At 42.3% G+C, this 19,118-nt stretch overlaps 1 protein-coding gene across 1 annotated transcript; it reads right to left on the bottom strand.

Annotated features, from left to right (window-relative positions):
- Window positions 1-260: 260 nt before the first annotated feature.
- IL7R (interleukin 7 receptor) lies at window positions 261-17,885 on the bottom strand. The gene is made up of 8 exons (XM_083882842.1): window positions 17,761-17,885; window positions 12,710-12,848; window positions 11,244-11,398; window positions 9,494-9,648; window positions 7,479-7,656; window positions 6,546-6,636; window positions 4,596-4,671; window positions 261-3,243 (listed from the first exon to the last, which is right to left on the bottom strand). The coding sequence occupies exons 1-8, from the start codon at window positions 17,849-17,851 to the stop codon at window positions 2,740-2,742; spliced, it is 1,389 nt and encodes a 462-aa protein (XP_083738968.1). The 5' UTR covers window positions 17,852-17,885; the 3' UTR covers window positions 261-2,739.
- Between the last annotated feature and the right edge of the window lie 1,233 nt (window positions 17,886-19,118).

A 19,118-nucleotide genomic window follows, 5' to 3' on the forward strand; every position in this document is an offset into this window, starting at 1 on the left:
TGCATAGTGCAGGATAAAGAGTGCTCATAATGGTAGGAGGCATTTGCATGAGCTGCATATTGAGAAGGGGAGAAGCAAAGATGGGAGGGCATCTGTGTGGCACCATGACTGCAGGAGAGGAGCTGGAGCCCTGTGCACATGGCAGGGAGGAGCAGGCAGCTCCAGGCACTGTGTCATAAAGCAGCTACAGGGAAACCAGTGTCAGCAGGCTTGGTCTGGGTATAGAGCTGAGTAAGAGCACTTAGGAGGCAGAAGGAGGATAAAGAAAGTTGTGCTGAAGGAATTGCATGGAGTGTGTAAAAGCTAATCAAAACTGTGTGATTACTGAGGGAATTTGTGGATGGCTCTGGAGAAGCTGTCATGTAGAATAAGGAAGCTACTTGACAGATTGTTCAGACATAGCCATGGCTGTATCCTTATATATGGACTATATATAACTTGTTCATAGACAGGAAATGCTTGTGGTGTTTCTGGCTTTGGTGCATATTTGACTTTATTTTTTTTCCCCAAAACAAAGCTGAAAGTGGTTATATCTGCATACATCCAACAAATGTGTTACAGAATTACAAAAATTGAAGGAAGCATAGCACATACTGCAGAGGATTTTCCTGACGTGCTTTTGCTTTTTCCTCTATCCCCTTTTTGTTTGTCACTGTGTCATTGGAAGAAGGTATCATTCCAGTATAGTTTGTCTGTATCTACAGTCACACTGTGCAAGTTCTCACAGTATAAACATTATCAGCAGCTCTTTTTGAAAGGAAATACAAGCATTATAAAACAAATGAATGCCCAGGGCTTTGGTATTTTTCTTCTGCATCAATTAATACTTCATTCGGCGATAAACAGCAATAAAAACCATTCTGTAAAATGCCACTGGAATGTCTTGAGCCAAATCCAAGGCCCCTTTGCCCACAGTAGCTGTTAGCTTGTCCCCACTTGATAGTTTCCCTGGTGCTGGGTGGAGGTGGAGGAGGTGGAGTGCTGTCTTGGGAAGGCTGGTTTTGGCTTGATGTGGTCCAGAATTGCTGTTTGGCTTGTATTGTCTACTGCGGCATTAAATTCTGATTCAAGCAACTGAGTTTAATGCAAGCCCCACTCTCTGCCATATATTCTTGAAACAAGGCCGCAAGAGATATTCAGTGATCTGATTTCATTCTTTTGCTCTGGTGGCACAAAGCTGTCTTGGCAGAGGCAGATGGAAGCAGCTGAGGTTTTGTGACATCTTCATGACCATTACCAGTCAGAAAAAATCAGAGCATCTCATCCTCTGAGGATAAGAGAGTACTCTTTTTACCCTTAGACTCTGGAAATGTGAGTATAACTAGATAAAGAAGAATTTAAAAGAGCTAAAGAAACTGAGACTGCACAATGAGGTGAACCCCAAGTCCAGAGTGCAAGAAAGCAGCTTGGATGTCCCATGGCCACACTGTTTTGCTGTCATGCAACCATGTGGCTGTAGCAGCTTTATCTCCAAGTGTGTGCTCCAGAATATGCAGAATCCAAGGAGGACTGTGAAGTGGCTCAGCCATAATGTAAAAAAAAATATAAATGTAATACCATAAAGAAAAAAGTCATAATGCAAAAAAAAAAAAAAGGAAAAAAAGAATACCAACAAATAAAAAACATCTCTTGGCAAATTATAAGTTATTTTAAAAAAAACAAATTAGGTCTTGTGATCACTGTCAGGATCCATGACATTGCATCCATCTTCCTATATCAGATGTTGCATGAGAACATTGTCTGTCCAAATTCATAGTATTTGTGTGCAATCACAGCCATTGAGAATAATGCTAAGAAACAAACATGGTCAGCCCAGCCTCTGGAATGGAAAGCTCTGAAATGCTACACTAATAATTGCATAAGAGCTGCAGAAAAGGACAACATTATGCAATTTACAGACCTAATTCAACTTCTAGGAAGAGAAAGGAATTTGCTTCACCTAGTTAGTACATGAAATGTTGAAAACCTCAAAAGTATTAGCAGAAGTACCTGTGGATTTTGTAATTGGCTTAAGGGCAGGTCTTTGCCAATTGCACAAAGTAGTGGCATTTAGGGTTTGCTTTGTTTTAATTTGCATCTAAAAAACCCCACAAAAATACCTCCCCAAACCAAAAACTAAATCCATCTCAGGAAACTACTCCCTCAGGTGGGCCCGTGTAATATTTTTGCTGGGCACTCAGCTAACTCTCATTGTGATGCTCAAGCTCCTGAATCCCCAGGCACCTAATACTTGAAAGCAACTCTAATTTACTGTCTTTTTGTCTTTTGTCTGACTGGGGAGGGGAATTAGTCTTGACCCACCAGTGTTTAAAAGAGATTGGATTCTATTTTAAAGCTATTTATTGCCATATTTCTTGCTAAGGCATTAATAAGAGCTTAACTCTGTAACCAAGAGGGTAACAAAAGAGTTCATTAATTTCTACGAGACATGCTGTGATCCTTAGCTGGGACCACATTGTCACTCCTCTGGATTAATCAGATTTGTAGATCAAAATCAGATTGAATTAAATTTAACTTCTGCTGCAGTGAAGACTGCTAGCAGCATGGTGAATGCTGAGATAGGGTACTTCTCACTGAAATGTAGGAGAACCCACTTCCCTGCAGGTGTAGCATTGCACCATGAGCAGAGTGCATGAAGGAGGTGGGAACTCACAGGAAACAGGAAAACAAAACCAGAAAGCTTCAGTATCCTGCTTGTGGTAGAGAAAAAAAAAATGCATGCTGTAGTTCTTGTGAGGTTTACTGAATTTTGTAGAAGTTGGACATTGTGACATAGGCTTCCTCATTGTTTGGTGATCTCATGTCGCTGTTAGGCAGCATCTGGGATACAGTGTTGTCATTTAGGGGCTCTGGATGGGGCTGGCCAGAAGGATCCAGGGAACAAGTGGAGGAAGGGTTGAAACCAGCATTGTGCAGGGGCACCCTGTTGCCGTGGCAAACCTCATACGTGCTGGAGCTGCAGCTGCCCTCAGTGACTGCAAACTGGCTGGTCCCCAGAAGCCTGTGCAGGGCTTCAGCTGGCCAGACTCCTTTATCAGACATGGGCAGGTTTAGGCTGTTTTTGTCTGCCATCACAGGGATCATCCTCAGGTCTGATCCACTCCTGAATTTTTCTGGAAGGCTTGTCTCTGGAGCAACTGATGGCTGCAGAAAATTTTCCAGTTCAGCTTTTGCCCAAAGGCCATCCACTTTCTGGATATGAACATAACCAAAACTCTCTGGGTTAAAGCTTGTATCAAAATTCTGTGTGGCAAAGGGAACAGCACAGTTAGTCAACAGTGGGTGGTAACTTAAGAGAAGAGATAAATCAAGATAAATAAAATATAAAAACAGACAAATAAACTTGATTATGTATTTGATTTTAGAAGGGTCTTCATTATTTAACTCTAGTTTTAACCCTGAACAGGTGGAACAATAGGTTAGCACAGAATAAATTATCATGTCTGAAAATCTCTTTCTCTTATTAACTTCATCTATCCTGTGTTGTCCTCCGGGTAGTACCCCTGGAGAGTGTTTTATGCTCTGTAGAGTGTTTCAGAGACTTTTCTGAGACAGGTGTTTATTGCATGCCTGCCATTTCACAGGAAGGAATGTGCCCACCCAGGTGGTTTCTTTCAGTTTTACCTTCTTAATTTTACAGCAAGGGAAGTAAAAACTTGCCACAGCTTCCTGAAACATGTTAGGAATCCCTAAACTGGAGAGCACAGGGGCTGGGAGAGCTGTGTTAGGCTTCCTATGAAATTAAGAATATGCTAGTGTAGTGGGACTGAAATGCGCTTATTTGTCCATCTAGCTTTTAACTGCAAAGGAGTTAGTATATTGCATGATGTACAAACAATACTGCTGGCCACGTCAGGGTACATGGGGATCATCAGGGATGTTTGCAAAAAGTCCCCATCCAGCCCCATGATCACAGTTTCCTAGAATCACCGCAGCATCTTGGTTGGAAAGGAGCTGTGGAGTCCAACCATCTGCCAGAAGCAAGACCTTGACCAGAGCCCTAAGAAGCCAAGCCTTCAGCATATTTCCAGGGGAGAACCTACCTTGTTTTTGGGCAGGCAAGGCAGTATTTAATTATTTTCATAAGAAAGGTTCTTTCACAAGAAAGATTCTTTCTTTTTAATTATTTACAGAAGAAAGATTCTTTCTTTGTATCTGAACAAAGTCTGCCTTGAAGCAACACATGCTTGTTGCCTCTGATCCTGTCACCACACAGCCTTGTGGTGTGAGTACCTTTCCCATCTCTCTACATACACCTTAGGTACTGGAAGGTTGTAAGCAGTATTCTCCACCCAAGCTTCCTTTTCTTCTATAAACAAACTTAATTCCTTCAGCTTTTCTTATGTATCAACTTCCCAAGACTTCTGTAGTTACTTTGCACAAGTCAAACTTCAGGCAGTAGACCAATTCATGTTATTTTCATACCTTTGATTGATATCTGCTTGAGCAAATGTGGCCTCTCTTAAGTGAAATGTAGAATTAATTTCTGAAAAATGTCCTAGTTCATTCACCAAATGCATATATTGTCTCTCAGAAGCATTAATTTTGTTCCCAAGAGTCTATACTCAGGTGTAAAGAACAGTGGAAGAACATACATTTTTTGGCTTCTTGCATAGTTGCTCCAGTGTTTTTTTATGGTCAGGAAGGTCTGGCCATACAGCAGGCTTGATCCTGAAACAGCCACAGTAGACAAAAAGCAGCATAAGAGGGCTATGTTGAGGTTCAACATAGAGGTTCATATTGCATCATTTGTGATAGTTCTCACAAAGCCTTAGGGCTGGCTAGCATTATCCAGAATAAAAACAGAGAAGCATCAAAATAAACCAGACAAGAGAAGGGGAATTGTGAAGGTCACCAAAAAGTCATTGTTCTTTGGAGTGCACAAATTGTCACAGTTAAAAGAAGACACTTCACTAAGTATTGGAAATGCAGCAAATAATACTGGCAAAGAGTTTGATCCATGTTTTCAAGTAGCTGTGTTAATAGGCTTCTGTGCAGTGAAACTGTTTTCTGCAAGTGCAAGAAAATGCTGTGGTTAAAATGGAAGTTTGCTGATACTTGCTTCTGCATATTCAATTAATTCAAAGAAAGGCATTCCTTGGCCAGCAATTTAAGCTTCAGACATCTGTCCTGCAGCCTTGTTCCACAGGTTTCATTTTTTTTGCCTTGATTAGCAAAGTTCCCATGTGGTGCTGCTTGATACTCTCAGTTATGATGGATCTGGAGAATGTTGTCTAACTGATGTTCAATCATTGCTGTGTTATAATTATACATGTATATGAATATATATTTAATTTTATTTATGTGTCTGTGTGGCTGTGTCTATGCACATGTATAAAACCCTCTTGTTTTTAAAACCTAAATATCTGGGATCAAAAAGTTCCACCTGTTTTTGTTGCAGTTTTATATAAGCAAAACTTGTAAACTCATAGCAAAGTTAGAGAACTGCAAGTTCCTAGCAACAGTAAAATGCAAGAACAAGAAATCTCAAGCTACCTCTGTACTTGTGAAGAAAGGAGCATTAGGGCAGATAACTCCAGTGTCTAAAATGTTTAATTATAAAATTGTTTGTGACATGGTATGGCTGAAGCCAACTAGAATTGACCAGGTAATCCTCATATTTAACACTGCCCGGTAATCCCCACGTGTTACTCTGGAGTTAACACAGCCCAAGCGTTGTCCCAAAAAGCAGCTCACACAGAGTTACCTCTCTTGAGCTGGGTGTCATGGACAGGCTGCTCTGTATGTCACTGAAGCATCCTGGGCTTTTTGTCTTGCAAGGAGTTAATCTTCTACAGTTAAACTTGGATTTTATCCCTCCAGATTCTAGTTTCATAACATTATCTGCATATCTGTTAATTTTCTTAAGGTTGTCAGCTCTAGTGAGCCATGCCATTAAAAATGTATTTACAGTATCTATCTACTGCTGTGTAGCAGATACATGAAAAAAACCCTAATGCAGACCAAGGAGTGCTTGGGTAATGAATGTATTGTTCGTCCCACTTCTGCCTGATCTCACCTCATGGCTGGCTGGAAGAGGATTTGGCCAGGATCTGGTGTCTGACACCATCAAGTCCCTGTTGCAGAGGGCTCTGCCCTGCTGCTTCTGAAAGCACTGCAGAGCAAACACCCTGCTGACTCAACTGTGCAAGTGAAAGAGGTCATCATACTGGCATGCTATTTCCACACTTCTTAGGAGTCTACTAAAACCCACAAGCCCTTTTCTTTTCTGGATTTTGCTTGAAGTTTGTGAGATAAATTTCCTTCCAGTGGGACACTGAGTTTTTAAGCGTATTATGGTGACTTTGGCTCACTAAAAGTCCCAGTGTTTTGAGCTCAAGACTGAAATCTGGTCCAAGTGGCAGGTCATCTTCTGCCTGCCAACACTATCTCTTATATTGCTCCTTTCTACTCTTTGCTTGCCATCAGCTTGATACAGAGTTCCAGAGATGGAGACAGAATAGTTCATAAGTGTAACAGGGAAAGCAATACAACTGTCAGAACAAGATTGGGTTCCAACACCTTTTCTGATACAAAGAGATTACCTGTTTTCCCAAAAAACTACGATCAGTGCAATCATGACAACAGACAGCATGAATCCCAGGATGGAGAGTATAACGGTGACCACACTGCTATCTAAAGGAAAACAAAGAACATCAGCCAATGCATGTAAACATCTCACTGTTAAGCCACTGTTAAGCACTATGATGTCTTTTCAGATGATAAATTAGGAATTAACACCAAGCATTGCACTTGCCTATCACTGGACTGATGCAATGGCTCATTTCTCCTGCATCCATGAAGGAGGGAAATGACAGGCTGCCAGAGCATCAGCACTTGGCTGAGCTTTGAGTTGGGTTCACAAACCGGATTAAAGCAACTTGAAGTGTGCTGGCACCTCCCGTGCACTGAAACCAGCACTCGCTGTGTCCTCACAGCAGCACAGAGATGACTTCTAACACCCCTAATGCCGAGGTGCCCCTGGGGACTGAAGGCACCCAAGGACCACAAAGATTATTCATGTGCAGTGAGGAGATTTTATCCTGTGTTGCATTTGTGGATCAAGTGCCATATTCACACTCAAGCCCAGGGTCATGTTTCACAGTTTTTTGTGCCTTACCCAAAATGCCTGGTGCAAGCTCTTCCTTCTCCTGGCAAGCCAGCCAGAAACAAACAGTGAGTCAGCCTTCCTCTGCCTCTGCATCCACACCCTAATGCTCTCATGGCAGCATTTCCTTTGACCTTATTGCCTCTGAGTGAGACTTAAATTTTCATGGAGAGCCAGCCTCAGACCAGAGCGACCCAGCTGCTCTGTGAGTCACCTCCTTGGAGTGCCTGTGTCTGTGAGGGCTGACCCTGCTGTGGCCAGGAGCTCTTCCCTCCCCATTCTCTCACCCCTACTGCTGCTGAGGCTGTCCAGGGAGCCCAGGCCCCAGCTCTGCTTTCCTTAGAAGGACCAAAGTGTTTTCAGCCCTTACAGCTTTCTGTAGAACGCTGATCTCGTGCTGTCCTGAAGTTCTTGGAAGTGCTCCATTCACTCCATGTGCCCTTAAAATAATCTCCATTGGGCTGAGAACGTACTTTCACCTCATACGATGCTTCATTTTCAAGGTTTTTCCCCAGCAATTTTACCTGAAGGTATGGTGACTCTATTGTCTAAACACACACACACAAAAAAATACAATTATTTTTCCAGCAGGTAGTGGAGAATTATCCTCGAGTTCATCAAAATATATGAGATCAGGTGCATCCCTGAAATACTGTGCTGTTTACTCCATCTCTCTAGCTATTACACAGGTGCTTATCAGGGCATCAGCCTAGTTAAACAGCATCGTAGTCCAGATAGTATTGAGAAGAGAGACAAATGCTGGGTAAATTTTGGAAAACAGCTGTATTAACTGTGCTTTGCAGCAGCTGACACTGCAGTAAGAGATATATGCTTCCCTGAAAAGGCTTAGAGGAGAGATGGAGAAAAAAATACATTTTTGCAGCATAAAAAGACAAATGTCTGAGAGAGCAGTTACAGGGAAGAAGCTGAAATCCTGCAGTGCAGCTCTGATGCCCTCCATTTCAATGTATTTTGCTGCCTGAATCCATTTTCTTTTTCCCTTAAGTTCTTTAATGTTTGATCTTTGTATATTTTCAAGCCTAATCAACAAGGAGGGAGATTTAATCTGTGAAACAGAGAGCAGTTAATAAGCAAATTCTAAGTGATGTCCAGGTGTTAGAAAAAGAAATTACTTGTGGGTAGAATTGCCCTGTTAAGTTTTGGGTCTTGACATGCTTTGATGGTGTAGGACCTGGGAGGAGGTTAACAAAGCTTGGGAAAGATATAATGATGGTAATGGACACAAAGAGTACAGAAGTTTTGGGCCATAATAAAGGACATTTGGTATAATGCCCAAGATAAGGAAGAAACTAACAATGACAACTTTATTGTTAACTGTGCTGAATCAGCTCTGAACTGGGTAGAAGGTAATTCTGTTTTGGGCCATAATAAAGGACACTTGGTATAATGCCCAAGATAAAGAAGACACTAATAAAGACAATTTTACTGTTGACTGTGCTGAATCAGCTCTAAACTGGGTAGAAGGTAGTTCTGGAAGGAGCAGATCACGACTGCTGACTCACGGCCCACTGGGTCATGAGAGCCACCAACTCAAGAGAAAACAAAGACTGAGCCTGTGGGCTAATTAGCAGGAGACGTGAGAGAATCATTAACTGATAGAAGATGGAACACTAATTATTAAGAGAACTATGTAACTTGTGGCCTAGGGACACTAATTAGCTTGTTTGCTAAAATGTATAAATAGTAAAATGTTGTGGTAGTTGGTGTGCTTGATTTGTGGAATACCACTGAGCATCCAGGCTTGTGCAACTATAACGATCAATGTCTCTATCAGGTATGTAATTATTGGCTTGTTGCACTCCAGGTAACAAAACTGATTTTTGTGGACAACACTGTGTTCCCTCTGTAAAACTCAGGTGTAGTCCATGCTTTCAAACATTGTGACTTAGCTTTTGCATGGCTGCCCTAGTGACAGGGGACACAGAGATCCCTGCAGCTGGGCAGCCCCAGTCAGACCCAGCTCACACACAGCTGCAGACTAAGATAGCCTGAGATGGGAGAACTGCAGGACTGCACTGGAAGCCTGGAAGCATTCAATGGAAAAGGAGATGTGAAGAAACTTGCAAAATAAGTAAAGAGGTCACACATTTCGCTGATTGATGAGCACAGAAAATAACAGCAAAATCACCACAGCAAAGAGCAAACTTAGAATGGTTCAACACATTATGTCTTCTATTCCCACTGCAAAGCCCAAATTAATGAAACCTCTTTTGACTGATGAAATTTCCAAATATTGCAGCTTTCCAAGTTTTCAGATGGAGATCTGCAGAAATGCAGATTTGATAATTTTTACATGGTACAGGTAATTTTGATAATGTTTAGTTTTGGAAATTAGTGAAAGCACACCAATACATCATCACTTACCTTCCAAGTACTTTCTTTCCCCCGATAGGCTACTTGGTGTACTAATTTGTCCTTTAAGTATTTCTTCCTCGAGTGTGGTGTACAGTAACGAATAAGATATTCATTTGCCTCCCTTTCATATGTGATATTTATAGCAAATGGTACTTCGGGCTTAACTGCAAATGACAACAAACCAGGATATAAGAGGAGCAGAATAATGTTACTAGAAAATAAACAGGGTTTGAAATGTAAAAAAATGTCTACTTCAGGTTACAGACCTGGGGGGGTGACCTATCTTGAGGAAGAACTCTCCTGAGTTAGGCAATCCTCATGCTGAGCCTCAGCTTATCCTTACACCCTGAGAGGATCCTGAGATCCCTGGGGTTGGTTTTGACCTGCTAGAGAAGCAGTTGCACCAGCAGGGGAGGTGCTTGTGAGGGATAAGATATTAGTCTTGGAAAGCAATTCCTGAGCATGCCCACCCCTGTGGCAGCTTGAAGGTCTGAAATTTAGTCCTTCTAGTCAGTGCTAGAGATGGAGGTCCCTGGCAAAACCCACCTGGGAGGAGGCACTGGAAGAATAACCTGCGCTCAGGTACCACTGTGGCTGTTCTGTCAGGGCAGTGGGACAGAGGGAGGGACAAATCTGACAGTGTCAGATAGACCAGAGCAGGCTGTGGGTCCAGACCCTTGCTATGAACCTACATCTGACCTGGTGTGCGGGAAACTGTGCCAAATACCATCTGTGTAAATACATCAAGTCCAAAATGCAGCACTCAGGTCTTTCCCCAAGCCAAGCCTGAGGTGGATGTGCTTGAGACCTGCAGGGACTTGTGGCTGTGGCACTGAGGCATCCTGAATTCTCTTTGCATAAGAACATCAGCTCTCAAGCAACACAGAGGCTACACCTCTCTCCTCTCAAGAAAACACATAGAGCCTTAAATTGTTCTCACTCCTGCAACCCTCAGATACTTAGATCTTCCACAGTTTGTAGAGTAGGAACTGCCAGAGATGGTCCAGGATGGCTCATAAAATAAGACCTAATGTAAGATTATTAAAAAACTATTGGACTGTGATAGAAATGTTTCACAAGAGAGGGATGTTGCGGTGCCTACTGCCGATAGGAAACAAAGCAATGTGGCACCAGAGAAGAACAGAGGAGATTCTGTCCTACACATGCTTCTCTGCTGCCCTGGAATGACACTGGTTACCAAGAACAGTAAACTCTGTGTATCCCCTCATCCCCTTGAGTTCCTATTTCTTATCTTAGGCAGGTCCCTGGTGTGTCTTAGCCTGTTCACAGTTATCAGTGCAGGATGCACCTTGTTCAGACTGCAGAATACACCACAATGTGAAGTAAGATCTTGCAACCTTGTGTTCCCTGAGCTCGTGCTATCTGTGGGATGGACAGTCCCTAAACTGCATAGTCGCTAGTCAGAAATGAACAAAATGTCCCTGCTTGGCAGTCCATTCACACTCAGGAACAGCTGCTTCAGCCATGGATGGGATTCAGTCCATGTTCAGGTCTGGGCAGTGTCATAATCAGCCTGAATTCAGCTATGCATTTTAAATGGAGGGTAATCGTGTCTGGCTTTGAAGCAGGGGAAACACCACACTTTAATAACACCTCAATCCACTCTAAATGCCCAGCTAAAATGCTATTTTATGCTGCCTTTGTGTCATCCAGATTGACCCTTAGGCTTTGTGCTGGGCTGTTTTTTCCCCAGTTACCACTATAACTTAAAAAACATCCAAAATGTTAAGTGTCTCACCAATGTCAGTTACAACCAGACTCCTGCAGACCCTTCTCTTCATCTCTGAGTACATGCAAACATCTCTGTTTGAGAGTATATCAAGGAACTGTAAGAAGAATACATCTTCCTGTTTCTTCATGTCGGAGCAGGCGTAATTGTTGTAATCCTTGGTACTGTTGGCCAAAGTGACACGATAATAATTTCTTCTCAGTGTTAATATGACTCGATTACTTACTATAAGGGATGAATCCTGACTGCTCATTTCTCTCATCTCACTGAAGTGAGACTTCATGTGAAATAAGAAATAATGCAATGCAAATAAGGAGTTTGAGATTGATAGTTTTTCCTTGTGGTCCTTGAGCACAATAGCAAAGTGACATGAATCACATTAAGCGTCATGGAGCTCTTGAGAAAAAAGTGCAATTATTTATTTGGAGATGTATGTATTAAAACATTTGCATCTTTAAAAATTACCTTACCACTGCCATTTTTAAATATAGGGCAATGTGTTTTGATGCTCTTCGAAGATAAACAGAAATTTTTTTATTGACTTAGATGGTAACAAATAGAGGGTCAACAATCAGCCTGGCCATGAAGGAATCACACGGCAGTTTTAGAGCTTTTTTCCATTTCTCTGGCTCCCGTGTTTTAGAACTGCCATAAAACTTCAATCAAAACCCATAATAAGTCCCATGAAAATAGTAAAATTCTAATAAACTATAAGAAAAAGAAAAAAAGGAAATAATGAGTGACTAATATATAAAGACGTAGAAAAAATATCCACTTCTTTTTTTGGCTGCCACACATCTTTCAGTTTCAGGAAAAATAGAAAAAAAGGGAAAAGGATCTACACACTCAAGAAACAAAGTCTGATCTTCAACTTGGTGCAACAGTGAAAAAAAAAGGGTGGAAAGAGTTTCAAGGCCTTGATAGGAAGTGGAGATGACTGATGTATTTGATAACTGTTTGAGGTTTGTGCACTTGTTCAAGTGTATTTTCTTGTATGTCTCTCTGTGCAAAGACAATGGATGACTTTTTGTCTTAACCTAGATGCAGGTATTTTCTTGGATGTGGAAAATTAACCTTCTGCTAAAGAATTTTCTGTGGCAAGGCTTTGTGTCTTCAAAAATGTATTTTTAAATACCATTTAAATTAAAGTAAAAAAGTTCTCAGTTCATGCTGGGCTACATCTATATTACAGGTGTTCCAGAGCAACAGAGGCAAGATCAGGACTATTGGAGACATTATAATCCCCTTTAGAGACCCTTCCAGCTCTTTCTTTTTCTCTTTCAGGAGTTATGTTCTGCTTCAGTAAACTACTCTTCTTTGCTGAATACAGTACTCAAACTTGGCAAAACACTTTGAAGCAAGCAGTATTTTGTCAAGCTTTGCTGCCCATTTCCCTGCATGTGGCAACGTGACACACTAGTGCACAGCATGTCACTTCCCAGGTGTTTACTGAGGGATAGACTGACAGCACTTACCACAGAGACAGGGTGTAGTTAGTGTTGTAAGGAGGCGGCTCGGTGAAATTGCAGGTCAGGCTGCTAAAGGAGTCCTTAATTTCCAGCTGGCTGAAGCAGTCAATGTCAAAATTGTCTGGTTCATCATCCCCAAGAGTTCCTAAAGAGATATTCACAAGATGTTACTCAAATAAACCTGTGAGTGAATTTGATTTGCAGCTCCATTGCCTAGGAGGTGGTTTCTTCATGTGGCTGCCCGAAAGAAAGAGGATCAACCCACCAGTTTCATAAGAAGCAGACAAACCTTGTCCAAAATGGAGTTAAAAGCAGTTTTCACCTTTCAAGGTTGCTCTCTCCCCCTGCATGCCAGTGAAGTCCACCCACTTGCAAGAATATTTTGGTGCCATGAGGCAGCTAAGCCACATTTTGATTGTACTGGAAAGCTTTCTGAAATGTCACGAATTTGGGTTCAGGAGGGAAATCTCTGCCAGAATGCATGGCTTCCTGCAAATTAGCTTCAATGACTAATGACACAATCATGATTTGGCTAAAAACATAATTCTAGAATCCTACACTTGACAGGTATGAGGCTAGTGATACAAAAAATGATACTTCTGAGAGAATCCTCTCTGGCAGATAATGCCAGTTCATCCTCATTTCATAAAATCTCACCCACTATAGCCAAGTGGATGGGCAAAGGGTTATTTTCATTAAAATAATTAAAAATAAAAATAATGTTGTCATTATTATTACCCTCAAATGGATCCTAGGGGCAGGAATGCCTGACTCCTTTTGCCAGTGGTTAAGGGTTAAGGGTAGCTGTCATGACTCTTTCCTGAGTCAAGGGATTATGATCCCCTGCTCAGTCCTCTGCTACCCATTTCTCAGAGAGGTCCTTGCCATGTGGGGCACCTGATGCAGTGAGAAAAAGAATCATAGAATCAAAGAAAGGTTTGGGTTGGAAGGGATCTTAAAGATCATTTCGTTTCATCCACCATGGTCAGGAATGACACCCAGATCAGTTTGCTCAGGGGCTTATCCAAACTAGCTTTGAATCCTTCCATGGATGGGGCATCCACAACTTCTTGGGGCAGCTTGTTCCTGAGCTTCACTACTCTCTAAGTACAGAGTTTCTTCCCAACATCTAATCCAAATCTCTCTTCTGGCAATTTAAAACTGTTTCTCCTTGTCCTATTGCTATCTGCTGTGAGGTGTCAGTGACTCAGACTCACAAATGTAGTGGGGAAATGCCCGTTGAAAAATTTCCAAAGGAAAATCCCTCACGGAGAAAATGATGGTCAGCTCTTTCATCTACAGTCAGATTTTGAGTCAGAAAAAAAGTCCAGAAGTCAGTCAGAAATGCAGAGAAACACACAAAAACAAATGCAGAGAAACACACAAAAAGTGCAGGCAGAGGCTAGGAAGGGGACTGCTGCCACCAGTTTCCGTGATGGGATGGGAACATTTGATGCTGCACTAATCCAGAACCCACAGGGAGATCTCTCCCTCATGAGCTAATATTCAGTAGCCATTTGTCACCATGAGCAACTGGTGCTAAGAAATTATTAGTAGTCTTCTCAGCACAGCTCAGGAAGCCCAGATCTCCCTGAAGGGCAGCAAGTGTAGTGTCCTCTACCAGTGTTACTGTTTTGAGGGAAGAACCTGTGAAGCACAGAGACAGACAGACACAGACACAGGCACAGACACAGGCACAGACACAGGCACAGGCACAGGCACAGGCACAGACACAGACACAGGCACAGGCACAGAGACAGACACAGACAAGACACAGACACAGACAAGACACAGACACAGACACAGACACAGACAAGACACAGACACAAATGCAGAAAAAGCAGATCCCATACAAAACTGCTGTATTTAACCATCACATTCAAGACAGAGACACAGAGATCAGCTCAATTCTGGAAGAAATCCTGCAGCAGTTTCACCTCCTGCAGAGGTGAGAATCTTGTCCAGTGCAGCCCTGTATCATAAGGGCGGGCATGCTTGAACAGAAACATACAGTGGCATATTTGTACCACATACAGTTGCATACTTGTGGGTAAAGATGTGTATTCAAAATCTGGGGGATAGCAAGTAAGCTGAAATGAATCTGTTTAAAATGGAAAACAACTCACCATATTTTATACAGTATATACACCCAAAACTGACATGCACGGATATGTCATGTTCTAAGTCTCTCTTAAGATTTTACTTGCAACTGCCAGGAGACTTGTTCTATACTCAAGGCAGTATTAAAACTTAAAGGTTAAGATGACTAATCTGCCTCTCTTTATGGCTGCTTCGTGACCTCTGTATATGCAAACTATATATACCAGATTTTGCATCAGCTCAAGACCCTCTCCATCATCCTATTAATAAATGGCTTATAAAAAAAATTTAACTATTCACTACTGATTTGCTGAAAAGTTACCGAAATTTGGATCAATTCTCTATCAGTTTGGTTACAAAATGAAAAGTAAAAAAGGTTTAGTCTTGCAGTTCAAACAGCCATTCAAGGTTTAACCAACACAGTGCAGCTTTGGTGCCACACTGGAAGGAAAGCTGACTTTACCACTTAGACATTGAATTTTCACATTGAGATTATACAGTTTCTTATTCATGGAAATAACTTAATAACCATAGAATATATGATAATGAAACCTCAGGAACAGTGTTAAGTAAGCAGCTTGAAATGCTATTTCTGCTATGGTTTTTCCTTGGGCTGACTAATTTTTTTGTCTGATGTAAGTATGCACGTAGTCTTAGCCTCACTTCTGCCCTAAACCTCAGAACCACCACGCACAAATGTGTTTGCTACGTGAATGGTTTTGGTGAGTCTGACATGACTCATTCTGCTAAGGACTCTTCACTCAGTTAAAGATTTACAAGACTATTGTAATGTTTGCCTTGAGAAGCCCAGACCAGGCAGAACCAGGAACCTGGCTCTGCTGAAATCAAGGCAGAGCTTGGGAAGGAGCAATTGTAGACTGGGAAGAAAACTGCTGTCATAGCTACAGTCACGACAGGCCCTTCACAGAAATGGTTCTCTCTTGGGTTTGGACAGCATCCAACAGGATGGTTCAAACCACAGAAGGAATCTCAGGAGCCCTTAGGAAGAAAAGGATGTTAGCAGAGGCTAAGGACATGTTTCAGCTTTATGCTCTAGAGCTGCCAGGACTGACAGCAACATGCGACACCAAGAGCACAGGTAAGCACTGTCTCCACGGACAGAGTAATCGTGAGACCTCTAGCACTGATGTGATTCAGGCAGAATCTGCTTTAGTCACAATAGTTTAGGTGTCGTAGAAACCCTACAAGTGTGGGTAGGATAACCATTGAAAGTGCCCTGCCCGTGAGCCTCCTGTGCTGCCTGCCCCCTCCCTGCCTGCCCCTCCTTAGCTCTGCCTGTAGCTCTCTGAGGCCTTTTGGGGATATCCACCACTTCTTCCTAGCTGGGGAACAGCAGCTGGGAGGCAGTCTGATGCTCAGAAGAGAGGAGGAGATGGAGGCAACTGCTGCAATTAGCTCTTCCCTCCTCTGTCCATAGGAGTGTCCGTAATGGCAAGTTCATGCCTGAGTTGGCTACTGGCACTTTGTAATAACGCAGGGCAAGTCAGAGAGGCAAAGAGTGAAAGTCAAATATTCATCATGGGTGATTTCACCCTGTATTATCTGTTTGCCAAACACAGGAGATCATTAAGAAGTCATAAAAGCTTCTAATTGCTCAGTGGGGTTTTCTGAATCTGTCTCCAAGTATAAGGGAATCACGATTTACTCATGTTACTGACAATCATATCTAATTTTGGGAAGCCCTGAAGATTTCAGTGACACCAACAAAAAATCACTAGCATTGAACATTCCTCACCATAGCTGCTTTCCAAAGCTGGCTCTAAACCACTGCCAGTTGTATGAATAAATGGCAAATAAAAATCCCAGGGTGGTTAGAGGCAGTTCTGAGTCAATCCCTGGGGTTTTTTAATGAAAAAGACTTATCATGCATATCCTGTCTATGTACATATGTATGTAGTACAACTGTCTGGATACATGTGTTACAATACATAAGACCCAGCAAAAAAATTATATTCCCTAACTGAGAGAGAGCATAAGAACACAATCATTTTCCTCCTAAAACCTGGAAACTCTTCTGTTCCCAAACAATAGAACTCTAACCTACCCATAACTGAGAGATAGCCAATGTCCTTCAGGCATAGTGCACAAACTCTTGTTGTTGCTGTTGTTTAGTGTAAGACAAATAAGAGTTTAACAGATCTGGGACTGAATCGCTAAATCAGATTTTTCATCTCCCTGTTGAGAAAAGGAATAGCATCTTGAAACAGTGGTTTTATTTCTGCTTATTATGTTTTTGTATTCTGCTTATTTATGTTTTTGATCTTGATACTACTAAATAATTTTTGCTTCTCTAAATGAGATCATAAAGTCTACAATAAGGCTGAATTTAAAGTGCTGTCAATTTATAATTATTTGCTGAGTAGGGGATGAATGCCATTAGTGATGTGCTGTGAGAACCCCCTGCCTGAGTAGCTGCATCAGTCATGCTATGAGGGAGACTGGGACTATATCCCAGATACAGCTGATGAAACTGCTTAAAGAAAATGTAAAAATTTGGCTTTTGAAGTGGAACAGTTTGGGCCAAGTTTGAGTTACATCAAAAGATTTTATTTGGAGATCGTCAAGAGCAAAAAAGCCAGAACCTCACCTGTCTAATGGCAGCCATGAGCTGCAGAAGGGTAAAGTTATCCCTGTTCCCAGACATAAGTTCCCACACAAATGGTAGCTACAAAAAGCATTAACAGGTCTGGCACTGCATGCCCTGTGCATACAGTTATGGTCTCCCTTAGTTCATGTGGATTTGAATATTACAAGGACAGCAGATTTGGGGATTAAATTAATTAGATATTCCCCAGTTCCACCTCAGGCACTGGCACTAAAGAGAGATTGGAAGTTAAAACATGAGTGTATTTAATCACACAGTTGCATTCTGAAGCTCTTAACTTAGGTTTTTCAAGATCATACGTGAGTGGAAAGATGAAGATGAAATGACTCACCATCACCGTCTGCAGAGGTGCAACCACTTTCCCCAAACGTGGTGTGGAGGAACATGGCGAAAATGCTCAGCACAGTACTGGGCTGTGTCATCCTGGGCACGCTGCATGTGTGCGGTGGGGCTGTGCACACCGAAACCCGCGCTGCGCCTTTATAGCCAGGGGAAATGTAAACATGCCTACGCACAGCGGGGCTGGTGGCACCAGGCAGGAAGCCAAAGTAAAGATAACTGCTGAGCTTTTACTGTGAAACAGCTTCTCACTCCTGGACTGAGCACGTTCTGGATCAGGCCACCAACTAATTAGGGCAAACTTGGTAAAGCCCAGTGGGAAAGGGAGCACGTTTCACGGACAGTGGTCCTGACTCGGCTGGTGTGATTTGTGTTTCTGTCTCCCTAAGAGCATGATTTAGTCCTGGCATACACTTTGCCAGAGGTGCACAGGTCCAGGGCAGAAAAATCTTATGGGCATGAAACATTAGGTATGATTCCTTTTGTTCATTCTTTAACTACCAGGATCAAAAGCAGCACTGCCAGCAGGTGATTCTTTGCTCTTGTGAAACCCTAGCTGGAGCACTACATTCAGCCCCAACACAAGAAGGATAAAGGCATGTAGAATCAAGTCCAGAGGAAGCCAGTGAGCCAGTAAGATGAGGAGAGAGCTGGAAAACACCTCCTGCACAGACAGGCTGAGAGAGTTGGTGTTGTTCATCCCACAGAAGAGAAGGCTCTGGGGACATTTTATCATGGCCTTTCAGTAAGTAAAGGATGCTTATAAAAAAGATGGGGAGAAATTATTTGCCAAGGCCTGTAGTGGCAAGACAAGGGGAAATGTTTTTAAAATAAAAGAAGGTAGATTTAGATTTGGCAAACAGAAGAAATTCTTCCCTCTGAGGGTGGTGAGGCTCTGGCACATGTTGCCCAGAGAAGCTGTGTCTGCCCCATCACTGGAAGTGTTCAAGGCCAGCTTTGAGTAGCATGGTCTAGTGGAAGATGTTGCTGTACATGGCAGAGGGGTTGGAACAAGGGAATCTTCAAAGGTCCCTCCCTTTCAACCCCAAACCTTCTGTGATTCTATGAAGTCCTCCATAAGGCAACAGTGACCCAGGAAAAATGTGTGATTTAAAAGACTAATCCTGCAAAACCTGGTTCCTGAGAGCAAAGTTGCAAATTTTATATTTTTTCAGGCTTTAGACAAAGCAAAGGTGGAAAGCCGAAGATAAAGGGGTGTTAGATATTTCCTTTGTACCCTTTCTGTGGCTGAATACACTGATGCACACTGGAGCGTAAAGCTGGGCCATGCACAGGGCTGACTGATGTGGCTCACTACAGGTGAGCTGAGGGCCTGAAACAGAAGAGTAA

The sequence above is a fragment of the Zosterops lateralis genome (assembly GCF_965231275.1).
Source record: "Zosterops lateralis genome assembly, chromosome: Z".
Classification (NCBI taxonomy): domain Eukaryota; kingdom Metazoa; phylum Chordata; class Aves; order Passeriformes; family Zosteropidae; genus Zosterops; species Zosterops lateralis.